This window comes from Scylla paramamosain, chromosome 18, assembly GCF_035594125.1.
Source record: "Scylla paramamosain isolate STU-SP2022 chromosome 18, ASM3559412v1, whole genome shotgun sequence".
Lineage (NCBI taxonomy): Eukaryota > Metazoa > Arthropoda > Malacostraca > Decapoda > Portunidae > Scylla > Scylla paramamosain.
Window position 1 is genome coordinate 17,376,733 of NC_087168.1, and position 20,022 is coordinate 17,396,754.

The 20,022-nt window shown below is 39.6% G+C and overlaps 4 protein-coding genes across 8 annotated transcripts; 2 read left to right on the forward strand and 2 right to left on the reverse strand.

Annotated features, from left to right (window-relative positions):
- Positions 1–205: 205 nt before the first annotated feature.
- On the forward strand, positions 206–7,338 carry LOC135109202 (large ribosomal subunit protein uL13m-like). Its single transcript, XM_064020385.1, has 5 exons — positions 206–365; positions 995–1,118; positions 1,998–2,152; positions 3,019–3,108; positions 3,352–7,338. The coding sequence occupies exons 1-5, from the start codon at positions 342–344 to the stop codon at positions 3,493–3,495; spliced, it is 537 nt and encodes a 178-aa protein (XP_063876455.1). The 5' UTR covers positions 206–341; the 3' UTR covers positions 3,496–7,338.
- Positions 3,932–7,314, reverse strand: LOC135109199 (protein Pixie-like). The gene has a single exon (XM_064020380.1). The coding sequence runs from the start codon at positions 7,312–7,314 to the stop codon at positions 5,461–5,463; it is 1,854 nt and encodes a 617-aa protein (XP_063876450.1). The 3' UTR covers positions 3,932–5,460.
- A 3,395-nt stretch (positions 7,339–10,733) lies between the features above and the next one.
- Positions 10,734–12,673, reverse strand: LOC135109201 (large ribosomal subunit protein mL43-like). The gene is made up of 4 exons (XM_064020384.1): positions 12,471–12,673; positions 12,079–12,185; positions 11,535–11,737; positions 10,734–10,954 (listed from the first exon to the last, which is right to left on the reverse strand). The coding sequence occupies exons 1-4, from the start codon at positions 12,611–12,613 to the stop codon at positions 10,844–10,846; spliced, it is 564 nt and encodes a 187-aa protein (XP_063876454.1). The 5' UTR covers positions 12,614–12,673; the 3' UTR covers positions 10,734–10,843.
- Positions 12,674–12,831: 158 nt separating this feature from the next.
- LOC135109198 (cap-specific mRNA (nucleoside-2'-O-)-methyltransferase 2-like) lies at positions 12,832–19,927 on the forward strand. 5 transcript variants are annotated; one of them, XM_064020375.1, is made up of 7 exons: positions 12,832–12,953; positions 13,757–13,864; positions 14,466–15,091; positions 15,595–15,760; positions 16,130–16,291; positions 17,402–17,605; positions 18,147–19,927. In XM_064020375.1, exons 3-7 carry the CDS (start codon positions 14,955–14,957, stop codon positions 19,776–19,778), a joined length of 2,301 nt encoding a protein of 766 aa, XP_063876445.1. In that variant the 5' UTR covers positions 12,832–12,953; positions 13,757–13,864; positions 14,466–14,954; the 3' UTR covers positions 19,779–19,927. The 5 variants fall into 5 exon arrangements, with proteins under 5 accessions (XP_063876445.1, XP_063876448.1, XP_063876446.1 ...); XM_064020378.1 differs by having other exon boundaries at positions 14,782–15,091; XM_064020376.1 differs by lacking the exon at positions 12,832–12,953 and adding an exon at positions 13,374–13,515.
- Positions 19,928–20,022: the final 95 nt, after the last annotated feature.

A 20,022-nucleotide genomic window follows, 5' to 3' on the forward strand; every position in this document is an offset into this window, starting at 1 on the left:
ATCATCACGCCCTTGCTGGTCACATAATCTTCGTTTTAGTATCTTTACCCCTTCTTTTCTGCAATAATGGGTCGAAAACATGTTACTTCTTATTTCTGCTCTGGAAAGAGAATAAGGAACGGGACATGAAATGGTCTCTCTCTCTCTCTCTCTCAAGTTAAGGGAACCGAACGTTGAAGAACCATTCTCTCTCTCTCTCTCTCTCTCTCTCTCTCAAGTCAAAAGTTGACGCCTCCGAACACACTGGTGACGTCACATGTCAACAAGACCACCACCATCACCACTACCTCGCCTCAGCCTCACCACCGGCGGCGCCTAACAGACAAGCGTGTAGGAGAGCAATGTCTGCCGCTAGGAGAGTCCAGGTAAGCTCCCACTGCTGCGTATTTGTCTTGTATCCGTGTACAATTATTAATGAGAGCTGCAGGTTTTAAGGAAGTTGGAGAATGTTTATTTCGCGGCACTGCCTGAAGCATGCTTGTGTTACGACATCCTGTGGTGAGGGGAGTGGCAATGATATAAATGTGCCAGTGCCTTATGTAATATGTAGATTGCCAGGAGAGAGAGAAAGAGAGAGAGAGAGAGAGGCATTTCCTCAGTTATTTTAACGTTAAGGTTTCAGTAGACAACAATCCGATAAAGATAACTTTTTTCTTTTCAACTGAAACAAAAAATGCATATACTTTACAATAAATAGAAAATGCTTATTAATGTTAAATCCTACAGTAAGTTAATAACTTGTTAAAACATGTACAACTATTGCTACAATAAAAAAAAAAATTGTTACAAGAAAATTGAAAAGTTAATGTAAAATTGGAATGCATTTCTAAAACTATCCAACATTAATCTCAAGGGATTTTTTTTATTGTCATACACTCTGTCATGAGAATTTCCTTAGTTCTTGTTTAATCTTACTTATTTTTGTTTATTTTTTTATGTAAGAGGGGCTCAAGAAACAAATATTTAGATAAGTAAGATAAAAATAACTTTTCAGCAATGGGCAACATTTGGACGTATGTGGTACTTGTATGATGGTAAATGGCAGAATCCTCTTGAGTCAGCTGACAAAATTGTTCCCTACCTTGATGGCTCACACAAACCCATCTTCCATCCCTTGAGTAAGTATGACAGATCAGATTCTTTACTCATTATGAAGTGCACATTACCATATTGATAATATGCAAGATTCTACTATGTTTCTAGAAAAGAGGAATACAAGATCAACCAAATGTACCCCCAAATTAGGAACAGGACAGATTTACAAATTGATTCACCCACAAATGAGTTAATGAAAATTATAGCTAAAGAAATAGTAGTTATATACTTACAGTGATTGCAGCAGTGAACATTGACTGACACTATGCCTATGTAAATATGTTTATATGGTGGGATTTTTATGTGAGAATACTCAGTGTTCACATCGATACCTGCTGATTGGAGGGTTAGTCTTCATCTGAGTGATCCTTGCCACCCTTACTTAGGTCTTCCTGCCAAGCCATGTAAAAAGTTATCTTCAGTTATGTCACATGCATTTCTCTCCTGTTATTTAACTCTCTATCTCAGCTAAATTCATGATTTGTCTTCCTCGTTATATTGTTTGTTCAGTTTTTATTCTTATGCACATATCCCCTCAGAGTCAGACACAGGTGAATAGTAGGTTATTAAGTGGTATGAGACTGTCATATCTACTTAATATTCAGAACTCTCTGAAAGTACCTTTTTTATACCCAGTATGCCAAATTTGGATATTTTCTTAGTATGAAGTCATGTAAGCTTATTTTTTTTTAACTTATGATAGTCTTTGTATTTATATACATCTGTACAATGTTTTCTTCTCAAGGAAAGTAAGACAGTAAAATGAATGAAAGTACTTGTATCCATATTTGCTATACCCTGTAACTTTACTTGTATGAGAGAGAGAGAGAGAGAGAGAGAGAGAGAGAGAGGGGGGTTAAAGGCAATAGATAGTCAGGTAAACTCATAAATGACTCTAACAGATGACTCTGGAGATCATGTGGTGGTGATCAACTCTCGGGACATTGCCCTGCCTGGTGACGAGTGGGAGAAGCGCGTCTACTTCCACCACACAGGGTATGCTGGAGGAGCCACCTGGACCCTGGCGTGGCAGCTTCATGAAGCTGACCCCACCATGGTAAGTCACTGGCATATCTACTCCACGCAGAATGTCACTATCATTTGAGTTAATCATCACTAATGTCACCTTTATTGATGTTATGTCAGTTTTGATCATACTGTTTGAAGTCACAGTACTCTTTTTGCCTCTCCAAGAGTCTACTCTGCATCTCCTCCTCTTTAATTCATTTGCAGTAATTTGAAAAAATTAATTTCATGTACATAGCATTCATACATTTACATCTGTAATAAAGGTAAAGGTGGGGGCATGTGCTATAACCTAGCTGCATGTGGCCTCAGCACTTATCTTGGTCTCAGTGGCCTTTGCAGAAGCGTGTGGTGGGTGGTATCCCTTACCCTGGAACACAGATCACTGTGATAGTCTGCCTTCTACAGGTTTCCCAGGTGCCTGACAACATACACAGGCCTACTCATGTCCGTTCATAATGAGACTTGTCTGCCCAATTTAAACTGTGATGATGTGAAATCTTAGTACTAAATTATCCCATCACCAAAGATATTGATACATACTTTTAGATTGAATTTATTGGTGTAATTCTAACACCCTCATTGTGTAACTGTTTCCTTGTGTTTCTTCAACCATTGTGTAGAAAATTGTTTCCAGTTTATATGAAAACAGATGTGTGGGCATTTTATCATCCTTTGAAGGAGCTTTTTCTTTTCTTTGTATACCACCAATCTTATAGACTTAGAGGAATCGAAACTAGTACTTTCTCAACTGTATCCATTGCATTTGTGGAATATGGTTGTGTATGAAGTGTTTCTTCATACTGTATTTCATTAGTATGATGTATTTTTTTTTTTATTATTAGAAGAGTTCTCCGATTCATCAAATTCTTACCACCCGTTTGATTTCTTTTGCAGATAATAAGGAAAACTGTGTACAACAAATTAAGTAAAAACTTACTAAGACGAGGAAGACTGGCTCGGCTTCACATATTCCCCGATGACAAGGTATGTTAATGGAGGTAATGATCAAAGTAAACCATATCAACCCAGATTACTACTGCTACTTCTGTCCTCAACAGAATACTACTGCTACATCCATCCTCTTTCTAGAGTAGAGTTTTAATAGCTTAGAGAAATAAAGGGAGAGAGAGAGATTTGTACTGTCTAATGAACATCTATTCTTAGGCATCTACTTCTTAGGAAATAACATGTTCAGTTTGCATCCTTGAAAGCTTTTCTCCACACCAGGTACCTGACAGCATCCTGAAGAACGTTTCAGCCCAGATGCGCCAGCTCCGGCCAGTGCCCAGGCGCCTTGACCACTACCCACAGGAGGAACTAGAAAACTTTCCCAAGATATTTGACTGGCCAAAGGATCATGTCATCAATTAGTGTTGTAAAACAATACATAAAGCTTATTACATGTAGCAAATTTAATTTTTTTTTTAATAACATCATAATATTGTATGGGAGGATTTAAATGTTTATTGCTGCAGTAATATTCAGCTATTATCTCAATGGGTAGTGTAAGAAGATAAGAATGTCCCCCATGTGTTTATAACTGGCTGAATGATAATGTTTTTTGGCATGTTATATAATTACTGATTCATTGTTGAGATTCTCTACCTCCCTGTCCTCCACTTATTATAGCCAGGTGTGTGTGTGTGTGTGTGTGTGTGAGATAATGTTTTTTTTTTTTATCTGGCATGTTCTTGTAAATAAAATTGCCACAATGAAATCCACATCTCATTGGCACCTTGAAGGCAATCAGTGAGGCATTCACTGGGTATATCTCAAAGTTAATTTGATCTTGTAAATAAAAGAATAATTATTATTTACTTTTGTTATTGTTGTTCACATTTATAAGAAAACCAATAACATGTAACAAGTGTAGACAATCTTGGTGGCCACCATACTCCATGACTAACATGCAATTGTTGTTGAGACAATATTCAATCCTGTATTCAAACCCTTACTCAAATTGCCTGAGAGAATAGAAACTATATTGAAACATCTTACACATTGTCCAGATACATAATTATTTACTTTTAATGCATGAATATCACAATTCTTGAAATGAAAAATGAGCGTCAGACATGTACTCTCCACAGCCCCTCTCCCTGCATGCTTAGCTGTTGTGGTGGCTGCAGCTGAACTGGGCAATGGCTAGTGAGGACTGTCATTGGCTTTCTTGCTACAAATCACAAGCCATCACACGAAAGCCATCACTGATACAACCTTGATGTTCTTGGTGTTCTTTGTTCTGCTTACTGTAATCACCCTTTATAACCTGACTGATTTGCTAACTGCTTGACTTCTGTTCCTGCTGCCGACTGACTGCATTGTCACCAGCCCATGTCAGCAAGCACAGGGTACAAGGTTGTGTGAAGTGCAGTAAGTTGGATGGAATGAAACATGAGGCCTGCTGAGGAAGGGGCATTCCCACCTGCTGCGAGGTGGGAAAAGGTACCAAGACAGGATACCTCAATTGGCAGTTTTGCCAGCTCCAAGATGGCTGTAAACCATACACAGCACCAGTCTGATGTGAACCTCAGGGCTTGACTACTACAACTCCAGGGCTCCCAAGAGTAGCCTACAAAAATAATTTGTTTGGAATTTTAATGGTTTAGTAATAAAACTTATGTACACATCATTATTGATATGAGAAAACCAAGTAAAAATAAATATCTTTAAAATCTTGAAGCATTTCATCATAATATTAAGTCAACTGTCTCCAAAATTTACGACATACCAACAATAACAAATATCTATATTCCTATATATTTGTGTCACTGCAGTGATCCCTTAAAAAAAAAAAAAAAAAAAAAAAATGCAAATATTTCCAATTAAAAAGAGCACCTTTAGCTCATACCAATGAGACAGAGTGAGGCACAGCAGTGCTCACTCCACACAGTGATATGAGGATGTGATGGCAGGTTTATCTGGTCCTAGGCAGTACTTCATTCTACATTTCTAAAGCTGGGTAATAGGGGCTATATATGCATTTTCTCTAACAGTAATGTAGGTGCTCATTTGAATGTCAAAGGTCTTCATAATTCATCACTAAATTAAACATCTATGTACATTACAAGTATTTGCAAATAAACTGTAACACTGAAAAGTGAAAGATGAAGCATGGGAGACCACAGGACAGGTAGAATGTAGCAGCACAAACAAGCCCTTGCCTCTCCCCTTCCTCAGAGTAATGATGGTAATGAGATGAACCATGACATTGTGAACACTCACACACAACTGCCTTCCATCTCCACTTTAGCTTAGCACTGCGTGGCTCAAACTTAATGGCCAAGGGCCGGGGCTGCGTTTCAATATTTTTCCCAAACACCACTACAGCGACCCTCAGTTCTGTTTACCCTCACCCTTCCCTTCTATGTCAAGGAAGAAGTAGTTGCCGGAACTCTTCTGCTCGGTATCCTTCTGGCTGGAGTCCTTGTTGATGCGCGGCCGGAAGTTGTTGGGGTCACGACGGAAGGTGATTCCCAGCATCTCCAGGAACTTGTTCATGCCAGAAACAAGCGTCTGTGGGGCATTGGCTGTGGTTTTGACAGAGGGTGTCCCTTCAAACACAATGACACGGTCTGCCAAGTAAGTTGCCATGATGAAATCGTGCTCCACTACAAATGCAGTCTTCTTGGCATGCATGATGTAACGTTTGATGACCTTGGCAGCAGCCAAACGCTGCTCAGAGTCCAGATAGGCCGAGGGTTCATCAATGAGGTAAACTTCAGCCGGCGTGCCCAAACAGAGGGTGAGTGCCACACGTTGCAACTCTCCTCCTGAAAGATGCTGCACCTCCTGCTCTATCAGCTCCTCAATCTTCATTGGTTTCATCACATCTGTTACAAACTGAGGATGAATATATGCATCACGGATCTTATCGTGCAGCAGCTGGCGTACAGTTGACTGACTCTTAGGACTGATCTTCTGTGGCTTGTAGGATATGTGAAGTTCTGGCAATTCTGATTTGCCCTCATCTGGGTCGAGTCTCCCAGCCAGCATCCTGATAAAGGTAGTCTTTCCTGTCCCATTTTCTCCCAGCAGTACCATGATTTCAGAATCGGTAAAGTTGCCAGCCTCCACTGTAAGCTGGAATTCTCCCATCTTCTTTGTCATTTTTGGGTACTTGAAGCGACACATGCGTTTGATCTCCTCCTCAGTAAGCTGGTCTGAAACCTTGAAGGTGAGAGATTCCTCTCTAAAGCGAAGGTTCTCAGTAGGTACAAAGCCGTCCAGGAAAACATTGATACCTTCACGCACAGAGAAGGGGACAGTGACCACTCCATAGGCTCCGGGTTGGCCATAAAGACAGCAGATGAAATCAGAAAGGTAGTCAAGGACAGCCAAGTCGTGCTCCACCACCACTACATAGTTGTCGGCCTTCACCATGGAGCGGATGGCCCGGGAAGCATTGAGACGCTGCTTCACATCAAGGTAGGAGGATGGCTCATCATACATGTAGATGTTGGCATTCTGGATACAAACCATGGCAATGGCAAACCGCTGTAGCTCCCCACCAGAAAGGTCCTCAATGTTGCGACCTAAGACAGCTCGCAAGTCTAGGGCAGTGAGGATGTCCTCCATGTTCCCAAGGTCATTCTTCTTGTGTAGAAGATCCTTGACGGCGCCCTTTACAGCCTTGGGGATCTGATCCACATACTGAGGCTTGATGATCGCCTTCAGGTCGTCTTCTAGGATGCGAGTGAAGTAGTTCTGCAGTTCATTGCCTCGGAAGTAAGTCAGGATGTCAGTCCAGTCTGGGGGATCAGAAAACTGGCCTAGATTGGGTTTGAGCTTCCCGGCCAGGATCTTGAGAGCAGTGGACTTGCCAATACCGTTGGTGCCCACCAGGCCAAGCACCTCCCCACGGCGCGGTACGGGTAGACGATGCAGCTTGAAGGAGTTCTTGTTGTAGCGGTGAACAGTCTCCTTCTCAAGATTGCTCGGGAGGTTGATGATCATGATGGCCTCAAAGGGGCACTTCTTGACGCAGATACCACAACCAATGCAAAGCTCTTCACTGATGGCAGCCATCTTGTCATTTGGTGTCACTTCAATGCACAGCTTGCCCATCCGCACCACCGGGCAGGACTTCTTGCACTCCTGCCGGCACCTCTTGGGCTTGCACTTCTCCGTGTTAACGATGGCAATACGAGTCTGCTTCTCGCTGTCATCTTGCTTCTTGCGGGGAGGCATATTGACAGTGGCTGGTTAGCGTCTGTAAAGAGAACACTGTTTCAAAATGACTTGTAACTTTCAGGCTTCCTATGAAAGATAGGTTGTGGAAAAAACATAGCAGTGTTTAGAAAGAAAATAATTAAATGTGTTTGGAACTTGTTTGGAATATATTTCGAATAAGAAACGTAGTTGTGTTTAGAAAGAAAATAATCAAATGTGTTTGGAACTTATTTGGAAACATTTGGAATATATGATCAAGATCATTAGCCTAAAAGAATGTAATAAGAAAAGCTCCTAAATTTAATGTACCCTAATGTAAAAAATATATATAACAAGAGAAATATTATACATTAATGAATAGAAATAATGAAAATCAAGGATTCTTCTTAGGTACCTCATCTAAAATCTCTTTGAATCACATAAATAGTATGGTGATGTGTTTAAGGATGTACATTTCTCTCTCTGGTCAGAGAGAGAAATCACTATTGGCTTATCACTATTGGCTCTTTCTCTATATTTGTCTGCTGATAAGCTGCCAGCTGTGTTGCTCTCACCACTGCTATTCCTAACACATTTATATTGTGACTTCCCTATATTTATACACAAGAAAACCATTACAATAATAACAATTACAAGAGAATAATGAATTAAAAAAAAATAGTAGGAACAATACAAAAAAAAAAAGTTCAAAGAGAAGATGAAGAAAAGATATACACAAGGGAACACTGATGTCCTCTCCTCCCTACACTTGAGTTACATAGAAAGATTACTTAAGCTGGAGGTCATGATGACAGATGGGACATCATCAGTATTATCCTTATTTTGAAACTCTCCATACATGCTTGCACAAGTCAGTCTTGTTCACCTAGCCAGGTTGTAAGATCCCCAACTGCCTCTGTAAAAGCTTACATCTCTTAGGGTCATTTTATACCAATTATATATATATATATATATATATATATATATATATATATATATATATATATATATATATATATATATATATATATATATATATATATTTTTTTTTTTTTTTTCTTTTTCTTTTTTTCCAAGTCTAAATATTTTACTCATAAAATTCAGATCTCTAGATTTAAATTCTAGAACTTACTTTAGCTATTTGCCTGAGGCATTTTGTTTAGTCAACTGTGATGACATTATTTTTTTATTTATTTTATCTATTTTCTTTTCATCTGGCAAGGGACCTTGAGGGGCACAGTTGTCTCATCAAGAAGTCAGATTGATAATCTTGCCTGGAAGTGAAAGGGATGGAACTCTGTCCCCCTTTAGGAGTTAGAACTTTAGGTTAATAATCCTGTGTGGGGTGGGAGTGTTAAGTAATTTCAATTCACCACAGTGCACTTGGCCAACAAAACATTTACCACACAAATAACCAAAGTAGGTCAAGTTCTGTAACCAATCACTCTCTACCTAAAGAAGTAGAAAGAAAAGTGTAAAGACTTTCACAAAAAGATAAAATCTGTAAAGACATACTGAAATCTACTAAGTCACTGAAAGCAGCTATATAAGAAAAGATTTCCCAATTTGTATAAGTAAATAAATATTTGCACACACACAAACACACACACACACACACACACGCACACACAGTGTATATATATATGTATATATGTATATATGTATATATGTATATATATATATATATATATATATATATATATATATATATATATATATATATATATATATATATTTTATTTATTTATTTATTTTTTTTCAATGACTGGTGAACAGCTGGAACAAAGCAAGTGGTCATGCTGCAACTAAAATTTGTGTGAATGCATTAATTACATAAAAGATTATGTAATATATACAAAATATATGAACACAGTCTTACATATGTGAATAATTAGTAAACTTGTGATTATTAGACATCTTAATTCACTTGTATAAATGAATCTGACAAACATTGAATCACATGACGCAGAATAATAAAACCAACAGTGAAGGAAAGCCCCGCACCCTCAGCTACGTCAGCAGTGGTCAGGAGGTCAGCACCGCCGGGTATGCCTCAGCCTGCCCCGCCGTGCTTCCCACCCGGCCACCACTACTTTCACCCACCACAGACATCCGTGTGGTCCTTATTTTTGAGTTTCCCTCGTGCCAAAATCTCAATATAAGCATGATTTATCCAGAGGTCACGGTGAGGTGCCCTAGGGAGCCAACAGGGACCGGCGCCGCCCTCCAGGCAGGACACACGTGGAGCCTCTTTGGGCGCCTTGGCCAGCTGTCAAAAGCAACCCAGATCTCTTCCATTCACACCCATTTTGGAGACCCGCTTCCTTCCCCTCACCCTCAAACATGCACCTCATCCTCTCTTAAGCATTCACGACGAGTCTCAATTCAGCCTGCAGGTCAGGGTGTGGAGGACTCACCTAAAATAAGACCAAAGTGGGCGCCGTGGAGTTGCGTCACGGAGAACCAGGTAGTGCTGTGGTGGTGGTGGACGAGGCAGCACGAGGGGGTGCGGGCCTAAAACATTGTCTCATTTATAGTAACACATATCTAACATAACTTGGCCGTATTAATGAGGACTTATGAATGCACTTGCAAAACCTCATATTGTTCAAGATTTTTTTTTTACATCTTTCAGTAATGTAGAAAATAAGATGTCAGCAGTTAGTGATTTTATTGGCGCCAAAATCACAAATTCCTCTCCAAAATCATTGTTTCCCAATTCAACCTAATGATTTAATCTGAAGCTGAAATAAACAACCATGGATGTACGTTGTTCTAAATATGCTTGAAAAAATCCATAAACAATTTTCGTTTCCATTTTTATTTTTATTTATTTTTTGTTTTACTTTTTACTTATCAAATAATTTCTAACAACTATCCAGAGAATCTGACGTACATCATGATATCTAAAGTTACATACCTTGGATATGTCACACTTTAGACCAATTAACTTTTGATCCCAAACTACATATCCTCCTAACTCCATCTCCTTACCCCATTTAAATTCCTTCCTGACTCAAGGACCTTTTCCTAACCACAAACTCCAGAACTCAAGCCTTTTCCTCTTAATATAAAGCTTTCTCCTACACAATCCACGAACTAATTATTATTATTATTATTTTTTAATGAATGTATAAATAATTTATACATTAAAACTGATCAATTAAATAAAATAAAAGAACAACAATAATTATCTCTTCTCACAGCTAGAATGATACCAAATTTTAGAACAATACCATCTAAATAGCTTAACACAATGGAAACAGCAAATATTCTACATTTTCCCTGCTCTTTCTCTCTCCTCAAACTCTTCAATCATCATTACTTCTCACATGATCCACGTGGTTCTTTCTTATGGTCCTTACACACCCCATGTGGCTGGAAGATGGAGTACAGGAGCAAAGAGAGAAGGATACAATAAATGGTAAAGGACAATGAAAAAAAAATATATATATATATGACACGGGAAATATAACTGGTTTAATTTTAATCTACAGTTGTACAATAACAACATAACACACTATATACAGGAACCAAGTTTCAGAGGCAGTTTAGGGGCAGGACAGCATCATGAAGTAGTGCTCCCCACTCCTTCCTGCTGCTGCTTTTGCTGCTCATACAGCTCCAGAAGCTTCTGGGTGGCAGAGATCTTGGTTGGTTGGACAGCTGACAGTTCCTCCTGGAATGAAGGGCACCCACAACACATGAATATGCCCTGATCAACCAAAATAAGAGTTGGGAAATAAAAGCTACTGAGAGCTCCATTATAGTGTGTTGTAGACTGTGATGAAAGCATTTTGCTTTCTGTGTTTCCTGCACTTGATGACTAAGCCAACACAATGGAGAGAGAGAGAGAGAGAGAGAGAGAGAGAGAGAGAGAGAGAGAGAGAGAGAGAGAGAGAGAGAGAGAGAGAGAGAGAGAGAGAGAGAGAGAGAGAGAGAGAGAGAGAGAGAGAGAGGAGAGAGAGAGAGAGAGAGAGAGAGAGAGAGAGAGAGAGAGAGAGAGAGAGAGAGAGAGAAGTTTAGTGGGGAAAAAAAAAAACCTACGAAAGAACTTACAAACTAATAAAATTATATATAATAAACATACCTAATTAGTCTAAAATTAATCAATATTCTTGTATTCAGTTATGCCAGTATTCTTTCTATGACCCCTCTGCATACCAGTAATAATCAATCTTCTATTCAAATCCATTTATGACAACTGGTATCAAAAGTCATTTATCATCAGACATAACCACAAGGAAGTGATAACTCACACAGGGGTACTCCTTGATGTTGATGCCAGGGTGGCGGTGGATCCAGGGGGTCCATGGGCCTTGGATAGAAGGATAATCTGTGTGGTGGTACTTCCTTAGCCTTTCAACGGGATAGCCAGATCGGCCTCTCAGGTACTCCACCCATTTCACGATGTCCTCACAAGTGTTCACATGGGTTGAGATGTACTCCTCACCACCATTTACTGCAATGGTTTGTATTATTCATAATTGAGGTAGTATGTGTCTACACACTGGATGGAAAATCATGGTAGAACAAAAATTAGCACTTCAAGAAAGTACTCATTCTAAAAAAAAACAACAACTTTGAATCATGGTCCACTACTGTATGTAGATCCAAAGTACATGTAAGAATACTATGCTGTTAAAGCTATATCCATAGTGTTTTGGTATGTGTATACACATACACACATAAAAGAATACATATCTTTCACTGGACAGTCACTTTTTCAAGGTGCATTCTTCTAGAATCACAGAAATGACACAAAACATGAATGAAGCTACTGATGGCTGGAGGCATACTTACAGTACTCAGCCTTGAGGCACGGGGAGCGGTGGCGACGAGGCTTGACATACACCACAACACCAGGGTTCTCCCGAGCAAACCCAATCAGCTCCTTCTCTATGTATTCCCTACACAAAATGAAAAGTATATTATTATTATTATTTTTATATATAGACCAGCATTTCCTAATTTGGGTTGCTGATATTAATTGTACAGAATCCTAGGGATGGATTTCAGCCAATTGTATTATACAAGAACTCTACGGCTACACATAAGGCATTACTTTAGGCTGCTAACATACGGGCCATTCGAAACTCATGTCATCTTATACCAGAGAACAGAGATGTATCAAGTACAGCAGGTCTCCACAGCACCATGCAGTACACAACACTGGGTGGCGAGCAGGGCCTCACCTCATGCCTTTGCTGCCTCCGTGTGTCTTGCAAAACTTGAAGGTAATCCTCTGTAGCTGTTGCACATATCGACCTACTCCGTTCTGCAGGGGTGCCCTCACAAAATTTGACCCCCAAAATAAGTTCCACGTCTTGGTGGTCATCCTGCCGCGGATTCTCCTGCCGACGATACTGTTACTGCTGATGATGATGAAGACACGGTCTGTTTTGCGGCACCTTACACAAACATTTTTAATCGCCGAAAACTTTCGAGTATGAAAATTAAATTTTCTTGTGATTATGCATATGTCTTTTCATATATATTTTTTTCAATATCTTATATCTACAAAATATGAAAACAGAGCAGAGGACCGAAATGGGAGTGACAGAGAAGGGAAGAGCCGAGAGTTTTGTTTACATGAGGGTGACGGGAGGCAAGCCAGGGAGACGGCGGCACGTGGCCACTTTTCCCTGTGTCTGACCCTCGTAGCTAGCGTTCATCTGGCAAGTTGACGTGTTAAGTAGACTTCTAGCTAGCTTGTAACATAATTAAGTATAAACTGTGCCATGTATTAAGGTTAGACAGATGGAGTTGAGACAGACTTGTTTGTGGTTACTCATTCCTGTCATGCTTCCGTTTGAGCTGTGATGGAAGCAGTGAAAAACTGATCAGAGGGATGCATGTATCGGTCAGTAGATAGTGTCACTTGATACAGAAGCCTGGCAGGATACTGAAGGTGAACATCAGTTTGTCATTTATTAGATTAGGATGGATTTTGACCAGCCCCCACCGTCACATCTGTGCACTGTATTTTAACTGAATGTAAGACAGATGTGAGAAGCAGAAAGGCGTCTGCCCATGTAGTCCTGCATACTATCAGTTTATCAGATGAATGAACTTTTATCAGTTTCCACCCCTGTCTATCAGTTACTGACAAGAGAGAGAGAGAAAGAGAGAGAGAGAGAGTTTTTACCTTAATCCAACATTTCTTCTCTGTTCCAATATTTCCTCCTACTACTACTACTACTACTATTATTCCTGCTGGTGCTGCATCTAGCCCTCATTGTTAGTGTGCAAAGCAGCTAGTTTTTATGAGATTGTCTTGCTTCACTGTATATATATTTCCACCTGTAAGAATACAGAGTAACATGTGGCTAGTGTTTAAATGCATTGCTCACATCCCAGTGAAATGAAGATCAGGAATCACCATGTCACACTGGTTAAGGATGTCATAGGCATGAAAAATATTAATCATCTTTGATCATATTGCATAATTTTTACTCTTGGTATTTATGACTGTTTGCAGGTGTCCTCAGAGTGCATGATGGCCCACCCTCCCCAGCTGTGTGATCTCAAGGCAAAGGTTAGCAAGGAGGAGCAAGGCGCTGGTCCTGTCTGTGTTCTGGACATGACGGTATGTTTGATTAACCTTCGTTTGCATTTGGATTAGCTAATTGTTTTCTCATCTATATGTTTTTTTTCCTTTTCTGTGTTTCACTCTCTAGGGTTAAACATTATAACAAGGATAAGCAGGCTTTTTCTATGTAATTTTATTCTACTAACTAAGGTTGTTAGTGGTGAGTCATTAGGGAGCCTTAAAAAAAGATTAGACAAATTTATGAATGTGGATGATAGCTGGAAATAGGTAGGTATATTTCATAGAGGGACTGCCACATGTAGGTCTGATAGTTTCTTGCAGTTTCTATATTCTTGGGTTTATTAAGATTTAAATGGTTATTTAATGCTGCCTGACAATAAGAACCACATACAATTCTGTAGAATAAGGGGCAAGTTGTTGGAAGAGTGGAAGCATTCCTAGTTTGTGCTTTAGTAACAGTAGAAATACTTAATTGTATTGCCACAAACCTGTTCTATATATATTTTCAGGTAGGCTTAAATGTATTCATAAGTTCATTAGGCTTAAATGTATTCATAAGTTCAGTTACTGTATTTGAATTTTGCTTAAGTCTTCCAATTCTTTACTGTGGGGTCATGGACTGGTGTTGCTACTGCAGGTGACAAAGGACTCAGAGAAGCATGAGGTAGAGGAGTACCAACTGAGGCTGAGTCCTGATGTCCTCACCACTACCATTGATTCACTGCTAAAAGTGCGGTCACAGCTCGATGCCATTGCACAGAAGACCAAGGCATGAACTGATACATAAAGGAACACTTTTTTTTTTTAGGAAGAAATATATTTTACTTTCTTAATTTTGGTAATGTTTGATTTCAAGATTTATTTGACATTATGCAAGTTAGTCAATTCCAAGAAATTCCTTTGTGATCTTGTGTGTTCATATACTGATTATCTACCTTTCATTTATTGAATAGTTGTATAATATGAGTGGAAAACAGATTAAGTAAGAATTTCAACTCTGTGATGGTTCTTTGTGGAAAAGTTAGCATTGAATCTCCTGGAAATGAATGTGAAAGCAGTAGAGAAAAAATAAAAGATAAAAGTTGCAACAAGAAGCTAACAACCCACGAGTGAGGGCAACAGCAACATGGAGTCCTCTGAGGCCAAGGATGGCTTCTCCTTTCGGCCACACCGGCAGAAGAGGGAGACACCAATTTCACCACCCAGACAACAGCAACATCACCATCACTACAACAAGAGAAGAACACCTAATCTGCGGCACAAGTTAGTTTGACAATGTACTAAATATTGACTTGGTAGCTTATGTTATGGTTTTTGAAATTTGTAATGCTAAGAAATTTTCAGACCCACTTCACTACATGAGGTCTCATGTCTCAGTTGTGCAGCATTTTCCTATGCACCATGATCCAAGTTATTCTGTTCCATCCATATTTTTCACTTTCCTGGATGCTGAGATCCCAGCAGCTCAGCTGATCCTTAAAACCCATCTCTTTCATCCATTTATTAGTCTTTCCTTCAGTCTTTAACCATTGAACCTGGAAATCAGGATGATAATTTATCAACCCTTTGCTATGGTGTCTTCTTAAGCTTGATAAAACAGTATAATGAAAATTTAGAGTTTAATATTGAAAGACACATCAGACAATAGGAATGATTGAATAGCTATATTTTAGTTCCTGTACCTATATCTTGTTCAGAAGTAGTAACAGAAGTCTTGCTGCCATTGGCAGTCAAACAAATGATAACAATATTAATTATTTTTACAGCATGGGGAGTGAAGTCAAAAAGTACCCTCTCCTTGAATATACAGATGTTGTGCAGGTCCAGATGGAAGCTCAAGATCACTTTAAAAAGAGCTTCACTTTCTCTCCTCCCTCACCAGGATGGAAACTTCCCTCACCACACACTATGTACACTGCTCCCATTTGGCAGGTCAGTGTGTGTGTGTGTGTGATATGTAACAAGGAAATAAGCCATGGATGGATGATAGACAGTAGTTAATACTGAAATGCTACTGACTGAGTAGTTTGTTAGTTGAATATATACTTACTTTGGTCCATTGTGTATGTTTGTGTGTGTGTGTGTGTGCGAGAGAGAGAGAGAGAGAGAGAGAGAGAGAGAGAGAGAGAGAGAGAGAGAGAGAGAGAGAGAGAGAGAGAGAGAGAGAGAGAGAGAGACTTGAGGGAATGAAATCAGTGAAATTTATGTTACAGCAATATGAATAAAGTGTTAATTTTGTTTAGAACCATGGAGCAGAGAAAAATGAAGACACACACATCACTTCCTGTATTCTCATAACAGAAAGAGGAGTTGCAGGAAATGAAAGCATCTCTCAACGCTGTGAAGCAGCAACTTGGCACCAAGGATGTGGCTGTGTGGCATGCACACACCACCAACACCAACCCCAGCCAACGAGTGTGTCATGCCATTAAGAGACATGCATACCCAGAGATGCTTACACAGGTATGGAGCCTGAAAAGTTTTTTTTTTTTTAATTGGAAAATATTTTTCAATTTTTTTTTATTGGTCTGGAACTTGGAAAAAGTAAGAAAAAAAATTTTGAATCTCAAAATTTTTATCTGATTATAGTGATATATTCCTTACTTAAAGAAAAAAAAAACATTGTAGTACATATGTAAAATATTATTTTGAGTTTTTAGGAGTGGTGTGTAGATAATAACCATATTTCACTTTTAAAAGAAATTAAGAAACTTAAAAACCTACTTTATTGACTGATATATATTTTTTATATCAAAATCCCTTTTCTACTTTCCATGATTTTTAATCAGAAAATTTTTTGCATTTTTTACAGGTCAGGACTAATAAAAAAAAAAAAAGAATAAATAAAAAAAAAGAATTTTTAATCTCTGAATTTTCATTTGATAATTGAGATATGTTTTTTTACTTAAAGAAGAACCATTGCTCATATGTAAAATATTGTTTTGAGTTCTTAGGAGTGGTGCATAGATAATAACCATATTTCCCTTAAAAGAAATTAAGGCACTAAAAAAACACACTTTATTGATTGATAAAGTGTGTGTCTGTGTGTGTGTGTGTGTGTGTGTGTGTGTGTGTGTGTGTGTGTGTGTGTGTGTGTGTGTGTGTGTGTTTCACCTACAGTCGTCTGCTGGTCACCCAGCCAGCTGTTCCCCTACAAAAAGAGCTCATAGCTCATAGTGACTGATCTTCGGGTAAGACTGAGTGTGTGTGTGTGTGTGTGTGTGTGTGTGTGTGTGTGTGTGTGTGTGTGTGTGTGTGTGTGTGTGTGTGTGTGTGTGTGTGTGTGTGTGTGCAGAATATATCCATCTGATGTGAAGTGCCAATAATGATGTGGAGAAAGCAGATATGAGGAATAGTGATAGGAGAAATCATTGCCAACATTGCATGTTGGCAGTAATTGGATGGAATGGTGCCATACAATATGTTGGGTCTTTTGCTGTGAGGCAGTCCTCAGAATATTGTTTGTATGGTGATGTTTACTTGTACTTAATCCATGATCCCCTGGCCAAGAAGAGAGAAAATCCAGGATGGTCGCAGATAATAGGTTAAATCAACAAGTTTCATTTCCCACAGGCTTGGCTCAAGTTTTATGAGATAGTGAATGGCTACCCTCTAGTTCCTGCTGAAGAGGAAGGGGATGTGAGAGAGATATCCCTTAGTCCCACCATGGTGGAGGAGAGCAGGGCAACCTTCTCTTCAGTGCATTTGTGTGAGGCTCCAGGAGCATTCATCTCAGCTCTGAACCACTACCTGACACTCAATCATCCTAACCTTAAGGTACATTCATGGTGTGAAGCTTGTTGGTTCTTAGAAAAACCCTAAGCTAGTGTGATGAGGAATAAGTCTGAACAGTCCATAACCACTGTATGAGGTCTGTCTCTGTAGTGGACTCATATAGGTTGGTGTAAAAAGAAAAGAAAGTCAAAAGATTAGTTTTGTCAGCAGGGAAACATGCATAAGTTTTCTTGTAAACTAGAGTTGATCCTACTTGTTAATTCTTGTTTCCATTGTTTTTAATAGAGAAAATTTCATCAACAGTGTATTTTGATTCAGTATGAAATCAGTATGTAAGATTTATTGATAACTATTATGAAAATGCATTATTTTCTTTGAGTTAACACATCACTGGGCACCTTTTAATTTTCATTACCTGCCACAGTTATTGCACTGATTACAGTATGAAATGAAATGAATAATTTTCAGTACATACTGTGATTAGCATGTCTTCCTGTCCCTTCTCCCCAAAGTGTTGTTGGCTGAATTATTAGTGTTTAATAAATATAATTTGCAACATGTCTTCTCTTTCTCTTCTCCATAGTGGCAGTGGTTGGGCAACACACTCAACCCTTATTATGAGGACATCCCATTGTCTCGGTGTGTGGTAGATGACCGGCTCATCATCCACACACTTGAGAACTGGTGCTTTGGGACTGACAATACTGGTGACCTCACCAAGCAGAACAACCTGTGTGACCTGATGAGGCGAGCAGACCATCTGGGATCTGTGAAACTGGTCACTGCTGATGGGAGTTTTGACTGCCAGGCTGATCCGGCAGAGCAAGAGAAAATGACTCACCCCTTGCATCTGTGTGAGGCAGCTGCAGCCTTGTCCATCCTAGCACCAGGTGGTTCATTAGTGCTGAAAAAATTCACACTATTTGAGAGTGAGACTGTGTGCCTTATGTATCTCTTGTGCTGTGTGTTTAAGGACGTTCATGTATACAAGCCAGCCACCAGCAAGCAAGGTAATTCAGAGGTGTATATTATTGCCCTTAACTACTGTGGGAAGGACCACTTTAGGGAACACCTAGAAAAAGTTGTGGAGGCTGCTTGGTGTGGCAACCAGGTGCTGCAGACAATGTTTCAGGAGGAGATGATACCTGAAGATTTCATGGAGCAGGTGAAGGAGTGCTCATCCAAGTTTATGGCCTACCAAACACAATCTATAAAACGTAACTTGTTGCTCTTTGAAGACATGTCGGAGAGACAGAAACAGCTGAATGAGCTGCTTAAGGCAAAGGCTACAACACTTTACTTTGAAAGGAACTATTGTGCACCAATACCCAAATGGCAGACTCTCACCCATGGACTTGCCAATCAATCAAGACAGTTGCTAGAGAGTGACTGGAATAAAGTATCAAGTTCCTTGCTGATGAGAAGCCACAGCCTCTCATCCAAAGTTGAGGTCCTTACCAACTTCCTCATTAGGTTTACTGAGGACTTTGTTGATAGTAGTAGGGCAACAGACAAGGAAAAAGAATACTGTATGTCTTCCTTCATTCCACAAGATATGCCAGAACTTAAGTTTGAAGTAGTTAGTGGAAAGCCTCTGCAGTGCATTGAGTCTTCTAAGTTTTGCTCTGAGCGAATACTGAGGTTGACCCGGGAACTGCAAGTCTTGTGGGAGATGAAGACTACCACCAGCAAGGTACTGGAGCTGGATGAATCTCTTGCTGCCTGTGTGTTGACTCACCACCCAGGGGCCACGCTAGTGAGAGGTGAGGGAGCCCTTAGGCTTCATCCAGGTTGCCAGGCGCTGGAGCAGGTGGCAGGGCTGCTGGAAGGAGAACTGCTTGCTGGGGCATCTGTGGTGGTGGTGAGTGCTCCACTGCTCTCCCGCTTGCAGTATGGCATTCTCCTTGCCCTTGCCTCTGCTTTCAGGGAAGTGCTTGTGTACAGGAGCTGCAAAGTTGGCAGCAAGTTGCCCATTGTGGTACTGGAAGGCTTAAGGTCCAGGGAAGCAGCAGTGGCAGTGGTGGAAGGGCTGCAGAGAATGGGATGGGACAGAATGGGTGGAGGTGTTCATGGGAAGGGCTTCCTGCAGGTGGTGGCACTTCAGAGCTTGCTGCAGGATCAACCTTTAATGAGCATTTACCATTACAATGTACATTTGTGTGCTCACCTTGCTCAGATGTTACTCTTGGGCATCAAATCACCAGCAGAAAACTAGTGAAAAGTGTAAATTAGGAACAGCATAAGGTTGTAAGATATTTTAAATGTAATTTTGTAAAAATATTCAAAGATATATATTAAGGATTTTTGATGCTTTGTGAATAATTTATAACTATTGATGTATTACAATAAAGAATTTTCATGAGTGCTTTGATTTTCAATGCATTTGCTTCTTGTAGGGACTAATAAGTAATGAAATCATGATCTCAGAATTTATATCACAGAGCTACATGTTCACTACA

Coding starts and splice junctions, on each gene's coding strand:
- LOC135109202 (XM_064020385.1), top strand. CDS start 342: ATGTCTGCCGCTAGGAGAGTCCAG. Junction 1,119..1,997: donor ACCCATCTTCCATCCCTTGA/GTAAGTATGACA, acceptor TGACTCTAACAG/ATGACTCTGGAGATCATGTG. Junction 2,153..3,018: donor ATGAAGCTGACCCCACCATG/GTAAGTCACTGG, acceptor TTTCTTTTGCAG/ATAATAAGGAAAACTGTGTA.
- LOC135109199 (XM_064020380.1), bottom strand. CDS start 7,314: ATGCCTCCCCGCAAGAAGCAAGATGACAGCGAGAAGCAGACTCGTATT.
- LOC135109201 (XM_064020384.1), bottom strand. CDS start 12,613: ATGACCACCAAGACGTGGAACTTATTTTGGGGGTCAAATTTTGTGAGG. Junction 11,738..12,078: donor GTGCCTCAAGGCTGAGTACT/GTAAGTATGCCT, acceptor AAACCATTGCAG/TAAATGGTGGTGAGGAGTAC. Junction 10,955..11,534: donor ACATCAAGGAGTACCCCTGT/GTGAGTTATCAC, acceptor CCTTCATTCCAG/GAGGAACTGTCAGCTGTCCA.
- LOC135109198 (XM_064020375.1), top strand. CDS start 14,955: ATGGAGTCCTCTGAGGCCAAGGATGGCTTCTCCTTTCGGCCACACCGG. Junction 15,761..16,129: donor ACACTGCTCCCATTTGGCAG/GTCAGTGTGTGT, acceptor TTCTCATAACAG/AAAGAGGAGTTGCAGGAAAT. Junction 16,292..17,401: donor ACCCAGAGATGCTTACACAG/GTATGGAGCCTG, acceptor CATTTCCCACAG/GCTTGGCTCAAGTTTTATGA.